At 46.4% G+C, this 18910-nt stretch overlaps 1 protein-coding gene across 1 annotated transcript in view; it reads right to left on the reverse strand.

The window, feature by feature from the left end:
• The window catches only part of ANKRD27 (ankyrin repeat domain 27), a 62937-nt gene that overhangs the window by 12178 nt on the left and 31849 nt on the right, over nt 1–18910 (reverse strand). Inside the window, 12 exon segments of the mRNA XM_066583039.1 lie at nt 1980–2052; nt 2212–2314; nt 4569–4730; nt 4803–4922; nt 5795–5992; nt 6687–6806; nt 7961–8005; nt 9298–9411; nt 9512–9571; nt 14448–14645; nt 16873–16965; nt 17712–17827. Coding sequence (XP_066439136.1) covers nt 1980–2052; nt 2212–2314; nt 4569–4730; nt 4803–4922; nt 5795–5992; nt 6687–6806; nt 7961–8005; nt 9298–9411; nt 9512–9571; nt 14448–14645; nt 16873–16965; nt 17712–17827 — 1402 coding nt within the window.

An 18910-nucleotide genomic window follows, 5' to 3' on the forward strand; every position in this document is an offset into this window, starting at 1 on the left:
GAAGGGAGACGTAGTTTTTAATAGCTTCTGCCTTCTCCTTTCCTGGTTACATAGCGTACAACGAGCGCCATGTACTACAGAGTGAAAGTGAAGTATTACTTCCACTATGCGACACAGCAATCACGTGACCGCCCGCGTCCCCCCCCCTCACCCCTCCCCACCACCGCACCCCATTACTGTAGAGCTGCAGGGTCCTAGCAGACTATGATCAGCTCTGTTAGTAAGATCCCTAAAAAGGGTCTGTTCCTTTAGGACCAATACATCCTGGTCCTTAAGGGGTTAATGAACGTGTTGTTGCCCAAATTATTCCTCCCTGCAAGAGTCAGACACTTAACAACAAGTGGCTGCCTGCAAACAGCTCCCCATAGAATCCCTTTCCATATGACTATGAAGTTAATGGAGGGGGTCCTCAAAATTTGGGAGCTGTGTTGTTCCCTCACCAGTTTGTTTCCTCTTAAGAAGAAAAAAGTGGAGGGGGCGTCTATGGTCTGCAGAGCAGTCATGTGTGACCTCAGCATTACTATCAGCTTACTGCTACGTCTTGTATAAGGACTTAATACGGTCATTTCCCCCTAATTGCTGCACATGCAAAGAAAAGGTCTCATCCAATCTGTTTTTCGCCTCGCAGGATGAGCCCATCTGCCAGAACGGGGGAGAGAACAAAAAGCCACTTCTATCAGGTCCATTAGGCAGAATGTACAACAACGGAGACTGCAGCAAACAAATCTCCTTTACAGAACTTCATAACTGGGGGTCATGTATGGAGGGATCACCGGAACCAAACCGCAAAAGGAAAAAGAGACCAGACAATTACAGATGCCAAAAGGAGAAGCATATTATACTCCGGAGATGCATTCAAAATTCTGCAGGTTTTAGAGCTGAAATCTTTCAGTTCTGCCTGCTTGTAAAGTGTCTGCAGAGAGTTTAGTCCAGTGATTTACAAGTGGAGAGATAGTATAGTGAGTGCAGCTCTGGAGTAAAATACAGGATTTAACTCAGGATCAGTACAGGATAAGTAATGTATGTACAGAGTGACCCCACCAGTAGAACAGTGAGTGCAGCTCTGGAGTATAATACAGGATGTAACTCAGGATCAGTACAGGATAAGTAATGTATGTACACAGTGACCCCACCAGCAGAATAGTGAGTGCAGCTCAGGAGTATAATACAGGATTTAACTCAGGATCAGTACAGGATAAGTAATGTATGTACACAGTGACTCCACCAGCAGAATAGTGAGTGCAGCTCACGAGTATATATAACAACAGGATAGTGAGTGCAGCTCTGGAGCATAATATAGGATGTAACTCAGGATCAGTACAGGATAAGTAATCTATGTACACAGTAACTCCACCAGCAGAATAGCGAGTGCAGCTCTGGAGTATAATACACGATGTAACTCAGGATCAGTACAGGATAAGTAATGTATGTACACAGTGACTCCACCACTAGAATAGTGAGTGCAGCTCTGGAGTATAATACAGGATGTAACTCAGGATCAGTACAGGATAAGTAATGTATGTACACAGTGACTCCACCAGCAGAACAGTGAGTGCAGCTCTGGAGTATAATACAGGATAAGTAATGTATGTACACAGTGACTCCACCACTAGAATAGTGAGTACAGCTCTGGAGTATAATACAGAAGGTAACTCAGGATCAGTACAGGATAAATAATGTATGCACACAGAGACTCCACCAGCAGAATAGTGAGTACAGCTCTGGAGTATAATACAGGATGTAACTCAGGATAAGTAATGTAATGTATACAGGGACTCCTTTTTTATGCAAATAGCAGATGTTTAAGTTCCTCAGCAGTGTCAACTATTTCTATTTACAAACCAAATTTCCCAAAGGAGCATTGCAAAGCCTTTGAAGTCTTCACAAGGAGTAATTGTACCCCCATTGATCCATCTTACATGCTATTCTAAGTAAACATCAGTAAGTCTTCACCATTACAGGAATGTAGAACAACTTACTTAGATGGAGTTCCATGAGCTTTTCCGGGAGTGGCGGGAGCTCCTGAGCTGGTCGGACTGGAGGTCGCTGCGGCTGGAGAGGATTAAGGTAAGAGCATTTCAGCCGAGTTTTAAGTCTCTTAAATATTTCCATTAGTACAGATATAAAAAGGAACAAAAAACGTATAATAAAAGGTTTATACGGCATCAAGTCCTACAGACAGTCATCCGGCATTATCCACCATCCGCTCACATTTTTTCCAGATGCGTCCGGTCTGATCCTCTGGCGCTGTTGCCGCGCTGTCCGTCGTCGTGTGGTTGGAGGCGGATAGAAGAAGGTGTCTGATTCTGCCATTCTGTGAATAGATACACATCAATCAACAGTTTTATATGGACTGGTCCCTTAAAGGGGCGACCCACCTAATTATCATCTAACACCAGACAACCTCCAACAGGACGGCCGCTTTACTGCTGCTACGCAAAGCTATTGGGAGGTCACAAAAGAAAAGAAATATTAAAGATGCACTAACTTGATAGCCAACGTCTGCTCCTCTACTAGCTTGTGTCAGTCTGATCATTTCTGTAATATACTTACATTACAAAGGTTGTTGCTTTACCACTAAATATAGTTTATACTGGCTGCCCCTAGGGGTCTCCACTCTGTCGTTAGGTCCATAACTTCGGTGGTACCAAGGACACAGGAACATTTCCATAGCAACAGGGGGAAGGGCTAACTTTGCGGGCAGCTCCAGTGAAATTACACAATGCAGGCTGACAGAGCTGCAGACACTGTGATAACGATCTCCACAGTCTCTGCCTCTCCAGCTGTTACAGCGCATTACATACAGTATAGTGAGTTTACAAACTTTTTGGTCAGAAGGTCCTAGGGAAGCAGAGGGACGAACATTCAAATACCATCTCCCTGCTGATTGGGCTACAGAGTGCAATGTAGCATAAGAAGTAAAGGCAAGGAAATCGGGACAGTGAACTACTGGAAGAATGCTAGGCTTGCTACACGCCCCCTCTCTGAAAGTGGATTGCAAATAGCAGAACAGAATAATGGGGAAGACCACCTGAAAACGAGAACTTAGACAGTAAATGGGGTGCAAACAGCAGCAGATGAGGAAGGAGGGTAATGAGAACCAGTGTATTCTAGAACACTCAGGTACGCTTTAATTGATCAAATTCTGACTGACTGCAGACACCAGTAGGGGGAGCTCACTGCATACTGGTTTATAACAAGAGTTCAATGTATAAATCATTCAGTAAGCCCCCTTCTAGTGGCGACAGGCCAGAAATAATTTGCCCCACACAATGATCCTGCAGTCTGGAGCAGTATTTCAGACACCTAGAGGTGACTGTATTGATAAGCAGCACAGAGTGAGATTACTATGTACAGTTCATCTATGGAATCAGCGGTAAAGGATGAGGTGTGCAAAACCACCAGGTATGTCCATTCAGTATATATGTACACATTAAATGGACACTTTTACAGAAACCCGTTTTCTAATGCGTTGGATCCCCTCTTGCGTTCAGAACTGAAGCAATTTGTTGTGGTGTCTTGCTACAACACCCAAGTTGTCCCATATAGTCCCAGTGCTCACTTCATTAGAGACCCCATCTAGTAACACGTTGGACCTTCTTTGGCCTTCAGAACCGCAGCAAATTTGTTGTGGAATAGATTCCACTAGTGATTAAACAGTGCTGCAGGAATATCGGCCCCTGCGGACAGGAAGCTTCTTGTAATTTTCGCAAATTGGAGGAAGTCACTGACATGTTCTGACCAGCTGACAGGAAGGGGTCATCGAGTCATGCCGCTTGTGCCAAATTCTGAACTTCCATCAGCACGGTGAAAGAGAAATCTGTATTCGTCTGACCAGGTGATATTTTTCCACTGCTTGGTGGTACAGGTTTTGCGCTTTTTCGCCCCCTGGAGTCTCACCTTTATTTCTCTTAGACACAATGTTGCTGGAACTGGTCATCTGCCGTTATAACCCAACCGTGCTAAGGAACAGCGAATTGTGCATTTAGAAATGTTAAAGCATTAATGTTGTATTCCGCTGCTCCTGATTGCAGCGCCAGTTCATCAGAACGATTCCAGACATCCTCCTCTGACCCCTTTCGGTGATTAGATGTTTCCATCAACAGGATCCCCTTTTGCTGGATGTTTTTCCTCAATCACTCCATTCTCTGTATACTCTCCACACCGTTACATGAGAAAACCCCACGCAGTTGGCAGCGATATCCTGGCGCCGGCTAGTCTAGCCCTGATGAGCCGGCATCGTTGGAAGTCGTTCAGATCGCTGGATTTTCCCATCTAATGTGGATTCACACTGAAACTGATCCACAGAAATATCACGTGATTTTATACTGCACTCCGGGGTCATGGGGACAATTTTCATACAGGAAGCGCCAATCTTGAAAGGGCAAGGAGTTGTAATAGAGTGGCCTTTCATTGTATGTACCATACCCACATTGCAAAACTCATGTAAATGTTCAGTGCAGTGTACACTAAACCTTACACCAACAGAGCCCCTTTAGGTTCACCCTGAGCTGAGAGAATTAATACAGTAAGCTAACTAATGCAAGATCTGACCTCCGGATACATACTTCCTTTGCAAAGTCCAGTGGGCAGTACTGTCGCTTGTTCCTCACGTCCACCTGGGCCCCGTACAATAGAAGCAGCTTGACTAAACCCTCATGATTCCTGCGGACAGCCTCGTGCAGAGCCGTGTTCCCTTTTACATTGCAGAGATTGACATTAGCTCCATGCTGGGAAGGGAAGAGTAAAGAGTAAGAAGAACCATAAACTGGAGAGCCCACCCGGTGCAGGACCTCTCATACCTGCAGTAAGAGGGACGTCATCTCCAAGTGACCTGCGATGCAGGAGTAGATTAGTGGCGTATTCCCGTTCATGTCCTTCTTGTTCTTCCCCGTGCTGACCTCCAGCAGAATCTTTACTACCTGTAAAACATACTAAAAGGTGAACGTTCCTGCCTGCGGGCATAGACTGCGAATACATGATGCTTAAGTGGGTGCAAATGCATCTTTATAGATGCCCCAAAGTTATCAGGAGGCAAATGCACTTTTTTTTCCAAAGCCAGAAGGATTTCTCTTCTCAACAATATGGCTGAAGTGATGATAAACTGTGCTCAGGACATGTGCAAAATATTATGTGACACCCGAGTGACTGCAATGTCCTATGGCTCTAGTGCTGCTCATCACCGTGGCCACACTGTTGGCCAAGAGCTATTGGTTCTCAGAATGGACGGATAGCGGCAACAGGTAAAAAAAAATAAAAAATTCTTGAGCCTGGAAATTCCCTTAAGGTGCTTGCCCACGGGCGTGTGAAGAAAAGTATATTTTGTATTAATGCATTTTATTTTTTCAGTAGAATCGTGCTTATGTAAGACATGCTGAGAAGCAAACAGGATGTTTTACAGAAACGTCCTCCACATTCAAAGATGATGCGGCACACTGTACTGTGCATGTCTGTTACCATTCCTTCTACCAGTAACTTTTAGATTATCCCTAACACTGTCCCCATCTCACAAGGCCTACCTATAAACAGATGCCAGATAACATGGGAGCCTTGAGCTGAAATATTTGCAGAGAACAAACAGCATGTGCAAGGGTTAATGTTAATTGGCTATATGCAAATAGGTTAAAAACTAAGATTGATACAAATACAAGTTACAATTGGTTGTATGTTATCACAAAGATTGCTTTTCTTGCGATTGGCTCTCTGTAGGGCATTGTTGCTCATCGAAATAATACATTAACCTCTGAACAATAACCAGACGAAAATCATCTTGTGAAAACGTCTTATGCGTTACCTCAAAATGCTCCTTGTGACAGGCAAGATGCAGAGGAAGTGCCCGGTTGCCATTTTTAGCATCCACATGAGCTCCGTGTTTTAAGAGCAGAGTCACGAGAACAGAATGACCGTGCAGGGCTGCAATATGCAGAGGAGTGAATCCATCTCGACTAGTCACATTGACCCCAAGACCATTGGTGGGAATTCTGCTCAGCTTCTACGAATGCAAACGAGAAGTCATCATCAGAACCAATGAGCGATTCGATTTATGGTCGTTTAATAGCAAAGTATAAAGGCCCATTTACACGCAACGATTATCACTCAAAATTCATTCAAACGACCGAAAATGAGCGATAAGTTACATGTAAACGCTGCCATCGTGCACTTTTCATCTGAAAGATGTTTTTAAGGTGAGCTTAAAAGCCACAGAGAGATAAAGAGTCTCTCAATAGACTGCATGCTGTGTTCTTCATGGGAGTCGGGAGATTACATTGTATTCTGCCAGCAGCCCCAAGGAGAACAATGCAGCTGTGTGCACAGCTGGGCGTGTGACTAATCACACACACTGGGCTCTGCAAAAAGCTCCTGGAGTATCTTTTACATGCAAATGAAGATGACATAGTGTTAATGGACATTAGTGTCCATTAACACTTTATACAAAAAGATCGCTAAAACTTTCAATGGTTTGAAAGATTAACTTTGAGAATAAATGGGCCTTAAGAGTTTGCCCCCTTTGCACAACCATAATGGGCAGCTAATTCAGAGGTGTGCATAAATGGGATACCTTACGTGGTGCCCACTGAATCAATGACCATCTTGGTAATGCTTTTTGCAGAGACTTCATTCATGGTGCTAAAAGGGGAAGGGAGATTACATCTATATGGAATGGGATTGTTGCTATAAGGACTGACCTTCTGAACAGGGCCACACGTGCGGCACTGGCACAGCGGGTGACAGAACTCCTTCCCAACCAAAGACTCTTCAACTTCGTCATCAAAGTCATCATCCACCCACTCCAAGAGGTAACGGACCTGCCAGGACAGACAATAGGTAGTACAGGGTGGAGCTCTTTATGCGAGATAACTCAGCAATAAACTAGATAATATAATTATTGTATATCATTTAATTATTGTATATCAATGCTAGCAACTACCCTAAGATAAAAGCATCTGCCCCAATGGCCTCTACTAGTGATGAGCGAGTATACTCGCTAAGGGCAATTGCTCGAGCGAGCATTGCCCTTAGCGAGTACCTGCCCGCTCGAGACAAAAGGTTCCGGCGGCGGGCGGGAAGCTGCGGGGGGAGAGCAGGGAGATCTCTCTCTCTCCCTCTCCCCCCCCCTGCTGACTGCCGCTACTCACCGGTACCACGCGCCGGCACCCGAACCTTCTGTCTCGAGCGGGCAGGTACTCGCTAAGGGCAATGCTCGCTCGAGCAATTGCCCTTAGCGAGTATACTCGCTCATCTCTAGCCTCTACCCATTTCACAGACCACATGGTAGAAGATCAGCTGATTACTGGCACCACTGTCACTATGGAAAGCGCAGGAAGCAGACTGTGCCAATCATGGTGCAGCGCCCTGGGCTGGTACCACATGTAAGAGCTATGCCTGCAACAACAACCCGGCCGCTGCACCATAGTCAACATGATGAGCTTCCAGCATGCTTCACAGTGACAGCTGCACAAGTAATCAGTCGATTGGTTAGGATCCAAGCAGTGGAACCCCGCCGATCATCAAAATGGGAGGAAAATAAAAAAGTTCTATATAACCCCATAAGTCCAAGATGGGACTAGCCCTTCCACAGGATATGCCATGAAAGTCCGATAGGTGAAGGTCCTAAAATGGGACCTGCCCCTCATCAGTCCCGGCGCCTTTGAAAGCAGTGGCCCTGCATTTGGCTGTTTCCATTACTCCCATAGAAGTCAATGGGAATTACGTGAACAGCATAGGACAGCAGTCTACGCTGTTTTACATACCCCAAGAGCTATAGAAGCAGCGCCGTTTGCTGTGCGACATTTACATAACTCCTATAGAAGTCAATGGGATTTACACAAACGGCATAGCTCAGCTGTTTCCATCCTCCCAGCATCTTGTATACAACAGTGTTCTCATTGCAGCCATGTTTGGTCATGATAGGAACACCCCATTCATGTGAGCAAACCAACAGACTTCTAAAGTACTGTACCATTTCCAGGTCCCCATCAGAGACGGCTCGTAATAATTTCTCCACCTGAGAAAGACAAAGAAACGAGAGGATATGAGAAGCACCCACAGATGTAATGCCCACGCACCCTACAATTATGCCATGATCCATGGTGCCTGGCAGATCGCTGCCGTCATCTGCAGCTATTGGGGGATACAAGGATCAGCTAGGTTGAATTAATACTATCCTATATCCCATATCGGGTTCATCCAGGATAAGCAGCACCGAGCCCCGCTGGTCTCATCTATTCCGATATGTTTGGCATAGGCTTGGTGGAAGAAGGAGATTGGGGGAGGAGGGGGCGGGAATTCAAGATGCAAGTGACAAGTTGGTTTGATGTACTTGATAATCTGCAGGACCCTTAACCCCTTGAGTGGCAGGTTTCCTACCACCCTGTCGTGCCCACCAGGGCAGGTTTTTTAAAATAGTCTAATCATTGAATTTCAAATAGTTTTGCAGTGGCGTCTCAAGAGCCATAACTTTTTCATTTTTCCATTGACATGGCCATATGAGGGCTTGTTTTTTGCGGGACAAGTTGTGATTTTTTAAACAGGGGGGAGGAAAAAAAGAAATGGGGAAAAAAGAAAAAAAGGGGCCAGGTCATTAAGGGGTTAAATAATGTATTAACTTCCTTCTCTGGGCCATTACGACGCATGGATACCACATGTGTGATTGTATTTTTGATTTTTTTACAAAGTAAAGGGAGACAAGTGTTTTTATTATTTTTTTTACATTTTTTTGTCCCTTTAGGGGACTTCCACAGGGACTCATCAGGACCCCCTGATCACATTCCGGGGGTCCGATGGTGACAGCCCTTTACATGCTGCAGTGACAGCCCTTTACATGCTGCAGTCACATAGACTGCAGCATGTAAAGGGTTAACACAGCAGAGATCGGAGGTTATCTCTGATCTCTGCTGTAAGAGCTGGTACCTAGCTGTCCTCTCACAGCCAAGCACCAAGCTCTCCCTGCCACAGAGACCATCGGCTTGCTTCTGACAAGCCGATGGTCTCTATGGCAACCTGTAAACAAAGCAGGAGATTGCCGGCATATCGTCAATATCTTCTGCTGGTTTTTCAAAGCCCTTGCTTTGTTCTCTGTGGGACTGTGCAGGCAGAGCACACTGTCACAGCTTGTGGCATTGTGCTCTGCAGCTCCCATAGTGATACATAGCCCGGAAACCTTCCGGGCTATGTCGCTATGAGCAGTGGAGCTCGTCCTGGAAAATTTCCGGGCGTGCCACTCAAGGGGTTAAAGTGATTAGCCCTATATCTCATTTTTACAGTGAAGTCATGAACAATAAGGAACTAGACACTTACATCTTTATACTTGCTTCTGACATCATCCTGCCTGGTGGACGGTGAGGACAGGCTGGATTCGGAGGAGTCTCGACTGATTGTGTCCGCAGATTGAAGAGGGGATTGGCTGAGCGACTGCACCAAGACCCACAGTAAGAGATACACAAGGGGGAAATGAATATGATGGAAGGAAGCAGATCTCACATGCAGTCTTTGCTCTGCTACTTTGTGTTACCTCTGAATTACTTGGCCTCCTGGTGTCCCGAATGTGCACAGACTCCATGATGGACAGAATCTAGGAGCAAACATAAGACCCATAAATGTGGATGCAGAGGAGCAACTTCCACATGATGGAGGGAGGCACATAACCACAGCAAACCAATATGGCTACTCTAGGGCCCTGTTCATGTGGATCCTGCGGCAGAATCTACCGCTTTACTATCCTGTTGAGGTCAATGGGAACAGAAAATCCAAGTTGGACATGTCCGTTTTGTCGGGGGAATCCGCATTGGATTCGGCTGATCTGCATCTTCAAGTCAAAATCGGTGATCAAAAATCTGTGGTAACCACTCACATTTCTGGCATGGATTTCCCCATCGATCTAAGGCTCTGTTCACACAACTTCTTTTTCTTAATGCCAACTCTGATGCAGCTCCTGCACTGAAATCTGTGCATTTTTATGACTCTATTGTGCTAGATGGGAATAGGGAGCGTACTTCATACAGGGTAGACTTCCCATAGGAGGATTTGAAATCCACGTCACGAAAAATAAAAATAAAAATATTTAATTTCAATGTTGATGCAGAAACTGCATTGAAAACCTACATGTGGAGGAGTCCTAGTGAAAGGGACCAATCCACAGATCCGTAGGGTACTCAAATGGAAAAACCCATGTCAGAAGTCGGTAACCGCGCAGATCTGCATGCGTTACACAACGATTTCACCCCCTCAGTTGAAGATGCGACATCCGGGATAAAAATCAGTAGCGTAAATTGACATGTTGCAGATTTAAAGTCTATACTATAGAGCAGTGATGGCGAACCTTTTCGAGACCGAGTGCCCAAACTGCAACCCAAAACCCACTTATTTATCACAAAGTGCCAACATGTCAGGGGGCGGGGCTTATCACGGAGTAGGATTTCACCCGCGTCGTTTTAAAAAGGAAAAGGGCGGCTTCAAGATAGACAGCGTGCAGATTGTGACTGCTTTTTGGATGCAGAAATACAGCAAAATGTCCTCAGCGCGAATTTCTGTGGAAAATTCTGCAGCATTTCTGCATCCAAAACGCAGGCAAAATCTGCACCCTGTCTATTTTGAAACAGCCCTGCATTCCCACAGCGGCCCCCAGTGTAATAGCGACACCCCAGAGCGGCCCCCAGTGTAATAGCGACACCCCAGAACGGCCCGCAGTGTAATAGCGACACCCCAGAACGGCCCGCAGTGTAATAGCGATACCCCAGAGCGGCCCCCAGTGTAATAGCGACACCCCAGAGCGGCCCCCCCCCCTCGCTTCCCCCTCACAGTTGTTTTGCGCTCTGCACTGTCCTCCTGCGCCTCTGCCACCGCAGCTCCCATAGTCGGCGCTGTCTTCTGTCCCGGCGCTCCCAGCCTCGCCGCTGTCCTGTATGCCGGGGCCGCTGTGCCGACTCTGTGCTACCTGTGCGGCCGCTCTCAGCCTCGCTGGCTGCGGCTCCTGGGCTCGGGCCCACTGCTCTTAGCCTCGCCGCAGTCCTCCACCCCAGCCAATCAGAAGCTGGGGGCGTGAATCAGTTAGGCGACAGGTGTATTAAGTCGCCACCCCTTACTTCCGGTGGCGACATAATACACCAGTACTGAGGAAACGTCGGGGAGGAGGATCCCGGCTGCACACTGACATCCCAGTGTGCGCTGGGATCGGCGCTGCTACCAGCACAGCTGAGTGAATGCCGGCAGGAAAGCCGCAGCCCCTGCCGGCATTCACAAGTGGTGAGCAGCTGATGGCGGCGCGTGCCAGTAGGGAGGACCCTGCGTGCCGCCTCTGGCACGCGTGCCATAGGTTTGCCAGCACTGCTATAGAGTTGGCGGCTATTGTGATTGGAAGTCTTCAAACAGAGGCGGCAGACATAATATTTATTTATATAGCGCCAACATATTCCGCAGCGCTTACAAAACAGGGGAGAACAGATACAAAAACCAGTGTTACATGTAGTAATCAGTTGATGGAGACAGTAGGGTGAGGGTCCTGCTCCAACCAGCTTACATACTACAAGTAATGGGGTGATACAGAAGGTAAAGGGGTTGGAGATGGGCACGGTATGGCGGGGTGGAGATGTGCACGGAATGGCGAGGTGAAGAGTGAGGAATGCTGTACACATACAGTGCTCATATTAAGCCGTGTGGTGGCTGAATCGGTATGACTGCAGGGGGTAGTTGCTAACAGCTAGCAGGGGTTGCAGTCAGTAGGACAGGGAGCATGTTATCAGGCGGAGTACAGAGGGGTTTGGTTTAGGCAATATGGTATGCCTCCCTGAAGAGGTGCGTTTTTAGGGCACGCCTGAAGTTTTGTGGGTCAGGGATTGCCCAGATAGTTCGGGGTAGCACGTTCCAGAGGACAGGTGCTGCTCTGGAGAAGTCTTGGAGGAGGTTCGAGTTACAGGGGCACTCAGCCGGATTTCATTAGCGGAGCGGAGGGTGAGGGCTGGGTGGTGAATTGAGATAAGGGAGGCAATGTAGGGTGGTGCGGTGCTATGGAGAGCTTTATGGATGAAGGTAGGGAGTTTGAATTGTATTCTATATTTAACGGGCAGCCAGTGCAGTGACTGGCACAGGGCAGAGGCATCCGAGTAGTGGCTGGATAGGAAGATGAGCCTGGCTCCTGCATTCAGGATGGATTGGAGAGGGTAGAGTCTGGTGCGGGGGAGGCCGATCAGCAATGAGTTGAAGTTATCGAGCCGAGAGTGGATGAGGGCAACAGTAAGCGTTTTTAGCGCGTCCACAGTGAGAAAAGAGCGGATTCTTGTTATGTTCTTGAGGTGCAGCTGACATGTTTGGGCAAGAGATTGGATGTAGGGGGTAAATGAGAGATCAGAGTCGAATATAACCCCAAGGCAGCGGGCATGCAGGGAGTTATGGTGCCACACAATGAGATGGAGATGTCAGGATGAGGTCAGTTAGTGGAGGGTGGAAACACTAGGTGGTCAGTTTTTGAGAGGTTCCGTTTTGAGAGGACATAGTGTTAGAGACAGCCGACAGACAGGCGGTGGCGTTCTGGAGGAATGTTGCTGTGATGTCACGGAAGGAAGTGTATAACTGGGTATCGTCAGCATAGAGATGGTACTGAAAGCCAAATCTGATGGTCTGTCTAATGGGGGCTGTGTAGATGGAGAAGGGGAGGAGGCGGAGGACAGAGCCATGGGGGACCCCAACAGCAAGGGGAAGGGAAGGGGGGGGGTGAAGCCAGTAAAGGAGACGCTGAATGAGATAGGTAGGAGGAGAACCAGGAGAAGCAGTGTCCTTTAGTCCAATGGAGCAGAGCTGAGGAGGGGTTTGTGGTCAACACTGTCAAATGCTGTGAAATTCAAGGATAATCAGTATGGAGTAGTCACCCCTCAATTTCGTCGTTAGGAGGTCGTTTGAAACTATTGTAAGGGATGAATTAGTGAACCCTGCATTGAACAGGGGGTTGGAGCAATGACCCCAGGGGTCCCTTCAAAGCTCTATTATTCTATCTTATGCAACTAAGGAAGATGGAACAATACCTCTGCAGTGCCACCTATTAGATGGCAGACTTCCTGCAGATCAATGTCCAACCTTTTATACAAGCCTCATAACAATGACTGGAAATTGAAAATCAAGTCAGAATCCATACACAGACAGCTGTTTCTGGGTTTTTTTGCCCCTCATCAGTGTGCAGTAGGATCCTGGCTTGGCTAGTGAGAGGCCTATGATGTGGGTCTGGAGGGGTAACATCACTGCTTAAGGAGAGTACCAAGAAGGTGAGTGAGAAGACTTATAAAGTCATGCAAGCTCCTCTGGGTAATATGCAAATAGCGAAGACGGTTTCTAACTTGCAACATCCTTTCTGCACGCAAATCTGTGGATGAAAACTCGCACAGTATCTGTTACATGTCAACACACGCTACCATCTGAAGTCCTGGAAAGCGGAGCTCCTTGTGGAAGCACTGATGGTTGCCACCTAGCTTTCCCAGAGGCAGAAAAGGGCGGCTTTACTATCACAGCATGCTGCACTATATTATACTGCATCATGAAAAGTTCTGCAACTTTTCAGTTTCACCACTCTGGCTTACCTCCTGAAGCTGAAAACTGGTACCGATTTAAGGATGCGTTCATATGCATGCAGTCTAGACAATCCTCTGTGAGCTCAACAAACATCAGCAGCACAAATCTCTCTTCTCAGATAGTTTGGTACAATGTGTCAGTCTGGAAAAGGACATTTTAACTATGCAGACTGTATACAAACTTTCAGCTCTGTGTAGTATCAGGATATATTCACGTGGACCTGCTGCATATTTTCCATGTAGAGATTCAACTGTATACACATTAGTAGGGAAGTAGATGAGATTTAAAAAAATCTCATTCAAATGTTAAGGAAAAAACCTGCAAGAAATCTGGGTTTTACAGGTGAGGTACAGCACCCAGTGGCAGACCGCAGGGTGGACTTGCTTTAAGCTCCCTGGGCCAATGCAGCCCAAATCGCACCCTGCGAGGCCTAGCATGCCCTATCACACAGCAGAATCTGCAGCAGAGCTGCCCGGGTTTGCTGCATCCTAAGGGTGCATTCACACAGGACAGATTTGCCGCAGATTTTCTGTGCGGACTTTCCACATGGAAATCCACAGATTCTCAGCAGCAGTAAAATGGATTATAGCCTCAAAATCTCGCCCGCAGGCGGTGGAAAAATCAGCTGTGGAAATTGGCATGCAGGAGAAAATTTAAAATAAACCACGCCTCTGGAATTTTGGCGATTTTTTTTTTTTACATTGTAGACAATGGGAGGCTTTAAAAAAAAAGTGAATTCTGCACTAAAATTCGCATCAAATGGTGCGATTTTTAATGCGGATTTTGTGCTGTGTAACACTCACTGCGGACATTTCATATCAAATTCTGCTCCGTGTTAACATGTTTTCATGCACTGCCAGCATATTCCCGCCGGCTCCATCGTCAGCCATTACCTTGGAGTTCAGCGCACATTGCAGCGGGGTCTCCTTCCTCTTGTTTAATACGATGGTGCCGGCTCCGTTCTGTAGTAACACTTCAATGATCCCTTGATAGCCCCAACGGGCCGCGATGTGCAGCGCCGTGTCGCCCTTCTCATTCCCACAGTCCATTCTACAAGAGTTTACATCGTAATAGACTAAAGCCTTCACACACTGGAAGAACAGAGGGTAGAGATAACACGGCTGGTACCACGTACAGAAACTCAATGCATTGTAGTAACCACACATCAAATCTAACTTCTATCCAATCCCAAGACAGCTGGGTACCAACGGCTGCCTTTACAGCCCCCACAAAGTTGGCCAAACTTTTGCACGCTCCTGGAGCATCAATACTCCCCGCTATATTCGCATTGTGGCCTAACTAGGCACATTTGTCATCCAGGTCTCTACAGTAGCTGTTAATGTGGTGGATTTCCACATGCAATCTGCTTTAAATCCGCGTCCAGAAGTGTTCAATGCAGAATCCACATATGAATTTGCCCTATTTTGTGGGTCCGCAGCTAATGCAACTCCAAACCAGGTGTATAAACCAACTTTTTGAGACACGTAAAGTTTTCCAAGTGATTACTTTTATCTAGTTTTGGGTCCTCCTGTCCAAAACTATCTAAAAAGTAATAAACTCTCCGTGGCAGCAGATTGCCGCTACAACGGTCTGTCGCCACAGTGACGTCACCTGGCCAGAAGCCCTGGTGATAGCCAGTAAACCGTCATATGGCCTTCTAATGTAGAAGGGATTACATCCCTGCTGGCCTCCAATTGGTTGCAGCAATCATGTGGGTAAACAACCCATGTCACCACTGTAGCAGTGAGCAGCAGCGTGCAGCGGAGTATGGCGGTTTTTCATTACCATGTGTTCACCAATGTTTGGGGGTGTTAGAAAACCCCTTTGACGATTCAGGGTATTTATTGGACATTTTTAGAGATGAACGAGTATACTCGCTAAAGGCAATTACTCGAGCGAGCATTGCCTTTAGCGAGTATCTCCCCGCTCGAGATAGAAGGTTCGGGTGCCAGCAGCAGGTAGGGAGCTGTGGGGGGAGAGCTCTCTCCCTCCCCCCCCCCCCCCCCCCCCCCCGCTCCCTCCTGCTGACAGCCGCTACTCACCGTTCCCCCGTGCCGGCACCCGAACCTTCAGTCTCGAGCGGGGAGATACTCGCTAAAGGCAATGCTTGCTCGAGTAATTGCCTTTAGCGAGTAGACTCGCTCATCTCTAGACATTTTCTTATTTTAGGGGGTAAATGCTCTTCAGGGGGTGATCTCATCTCAGCCAAACATAACTGCGACAGGAACACTGAGGTGGCTGGGAGGACAGAAACATCCGAGCACAGCTAGCCTACACTATTTGCTTAACTGCCATAGAAATTAATGAGAGTTATGGAAACAGCGTAGCTCGGCCGACTACACCGTCTCCGTAAGCTGGGATCGGCAGAAACAGCGAAGCTCACTGTACTACAATATTTCAATAACTCACATTCATTTCTATGGGAGCTGCAGAAACAACGTAGTGCCGTTTCCTTAATTCCTGACCATCCAGTATAGGGGTGGACAGGGCCACAACTGGAAAAAGAGGCGAGAGCCGCACCTATCAAGACTTCTATGGCTGTGGATATCCCATAGAAGTTGAGATGGAAACACCCTTTTAAATGAGACCTTGTAAGGGGGGTGGGGTCTGAAAATCTCTCCCAATTTGATTTCAATGACTGCAAAATAAACTGTAGAAATGGAGCAAATTGTATTCTGGATGTTTTGATATTTACAGAACACATGAAGAGCGCCCCCTGTAGCTCACACATGTGTAAGGGCCATATCTCAGTAGGGTCTTGCTTTCCCTCTAGCCATTCGATCGTGGGAGCAGCAAAATGGAAGGAAAAGGTTTCAGTTTTCCTGCCCACATAAATGCATTGAAACCGAAGCCCTTCAGTTCCAATCTGTTGCTCAAGTTTCCATCTGCAGTCCATTTTTTTTTTTACAACAGAACAAAAAGTTCAGGCTGCTGCGCCTTTGTTTCCAGTTAAAAAAAAATGGGACAAAAAGAAAGAAGAAAAGAAGAAAAAAAAAAAAAAACACAGGATTTTTTTACATTGTAGTCTATGGCAGCCGGAAATGTATAGCATTCTGCGTTTTTTTTTCAATCTGTTTCACTTCCATTTTGCGCCGTACCATTTTTAGTAAAAAAGCATCCACCAAAAAAACGCTAGTGTGAACTCAGCCTAAAGCAGCTGTTGTGATTAATGTATAAACCTTCTCACCGGGACTGTTGGCATTTAATTCCACTTCGTATTTACATTTTTGCTATTATTGCTTTATTTCCCCCTATGAATAGAGCTCTATTGACAGTATCTGCATCCCATTGCCATATTATACGTTCCTCCATACTTACATCTTCGTGTCCGTATGTGCAGGCCAGGTGAAGCGGGGTGTTTCCATTGTTATCTTGTATGTCTCTGCTTGCCTTATAATGCAACAGGAGCAGCTGGAAAGGGACACACAGAGATAAGTGCCAGAAATGGGTTTGTTGTGAAGAGTGATGAAAACGCTACTTACAGCGACCCTCTGGTTTCAGGAAGAGCAGAGGTTAATAGTACCGTTAGTTATGGATCTCTGCCTCTCCTCCAATATACTGGTTTCAGGACCATTTTTTGGCCATCCAAGATGGCTACAGCAACTTTTGAACTGCCCAATGCATACTATGAACTTCACTGATTGGCCAGCAGCTCTGGCCAATCAGAGCAATTCAGTGCATTACTAGTCTAACACTAGCAATGCATTATGGGGATTAGATAGCCTGAAGACTATGTCGGGCATCTTGAACAGCCAACAACAGGACCCGGAACCAGGGAATCAGACGTATAGAAGAACTGAAGGCAATATACCCAGAATTCTGTCCTGAAATCGGTGGGTCGCTTTAACCCTTCAAACTAATATATTTAATGGGTGAAATCAAAGGAGCCCAATAGTGTTTGCTTATAGCAGAAGGAGGAAGCCCAGAGTGCTTCAGAAGCAGAAAGTGCTGCTCTTACAAGGGCACCAAGGTGACGATAGAAAGAAAGAAAGAACATGCATGTGATAGGACAGACAAGCGGGAGATCAGAGGAAGGAGCATGGTCTCCTAAGCAGCAGAGAGTACTTCAGGAAAGGCCTGTGCAGTTCTTTTGGGGAAATCGATAATTAAGTTAATGAGGACAGGGCTGCGTGCACGCACATTCATCGTTAACTTACTGCAATGTTCTGATGACCTTTCTGGCACGAGAGGTGCAGAGGCGTGGAGCCATGGTAATCGGTGGCATTCACTACTGCTCCTTTGGAGATCAGGAGGTCAATAAACTGAGATTGGCCTAAAGATGAAGAAATTAAGAAAAGCTATAAGAAGGTGGGTACAGTGGGATGCAGTTCTACAAGGTCTCAAAAAAACAAAAAACAACTGTATAAATAAAGTTATTATAAAATTGAAGCTTGCAGCGACACCGATGATATGCAATACCCGATGGACAGAAGGCGAAAGTGCAGACTGCAAGGTCAAATCCAACCCCCTAGAAAATGTAAAAGGATCATCATAAAGATGATCCCCTTTCCCCACAGACTCTACGGGGTACATACGGATGCCATAGAGGGAGGGTCTGCAGCACAGAACGCCCTAACTACAGACCAGAGTGTAGAGTCACTAAAGGCGCATTTACACACAAAGATGATCGCTCAAAAGATGGCTTTTGAGCGATCATTTTGCATAAACTACTACTTGGTACTAATGCCAACAGACCACCCACTGTTCTCAGAACAAAAGGGAATTTATTCAGTCACGGGGCTGACAGCTGAGACAATGTAATCAGCACTACTTGGGCAGAACACAGAGTGCGGTCCTTCTTATCAGCTGTTCTGCCGAACAATGGATTTCATGCCAAACTGAAATTCATTGTTCGGCAGAAAAGTGAAAGATGGGCACATTTACATGCAACGATTATCGCTCAGAAGACGGCTTTTGAGTAAATTATGAGCGATAATCGTTGTGTCTAAATGGGCCTTAACAAAGAGCAGCTTTCACTCTGATGGGCCCAACCCAACCCACCCGTGTAGTACATACCTATTTAACTGAATGGCACATACTACTACATTTTCCCTACAGAGGAATTGTGAAGACGCCCAACTAAGACGATCATTCTTCAAAAACAATTTAACAATGAACCATCGTTTCAGCTAAGTTGCGGCCTGTTGATGAAATAGACAGCTTTCATCTACAGTAGGAATGATGCACCCGCTCTGTGTTGGAGCTGGTGACTGATCACCTACATATTGAATAGCTGCAGTATTTGTTCACGGAAGTGGGAACATTACTTTTGGTTCCATTGAGCCAAACTTTAATTTATTCTCAATCTCAAGTTTCAGAGACTAGTACTTGAAAATAATTGGGAACTTTGATATCC

The sequence above is a fragment of the Eleutherodactylus coqui genome, chromosome 11 (assembly GCF_035609145.1).
Source record: "Eleutherodactylus coqui strain aEleCoq1 chromosome 11, aEleCoq1.hap1, whole genome shotgun sequence".
Lineage (NCBI taxonomy): Eukaryota > Metazoa > Chordata > Amphibia > Anura > Eleutherodactylidae > Eleutherodactylus > Eleutherodactylus coqui.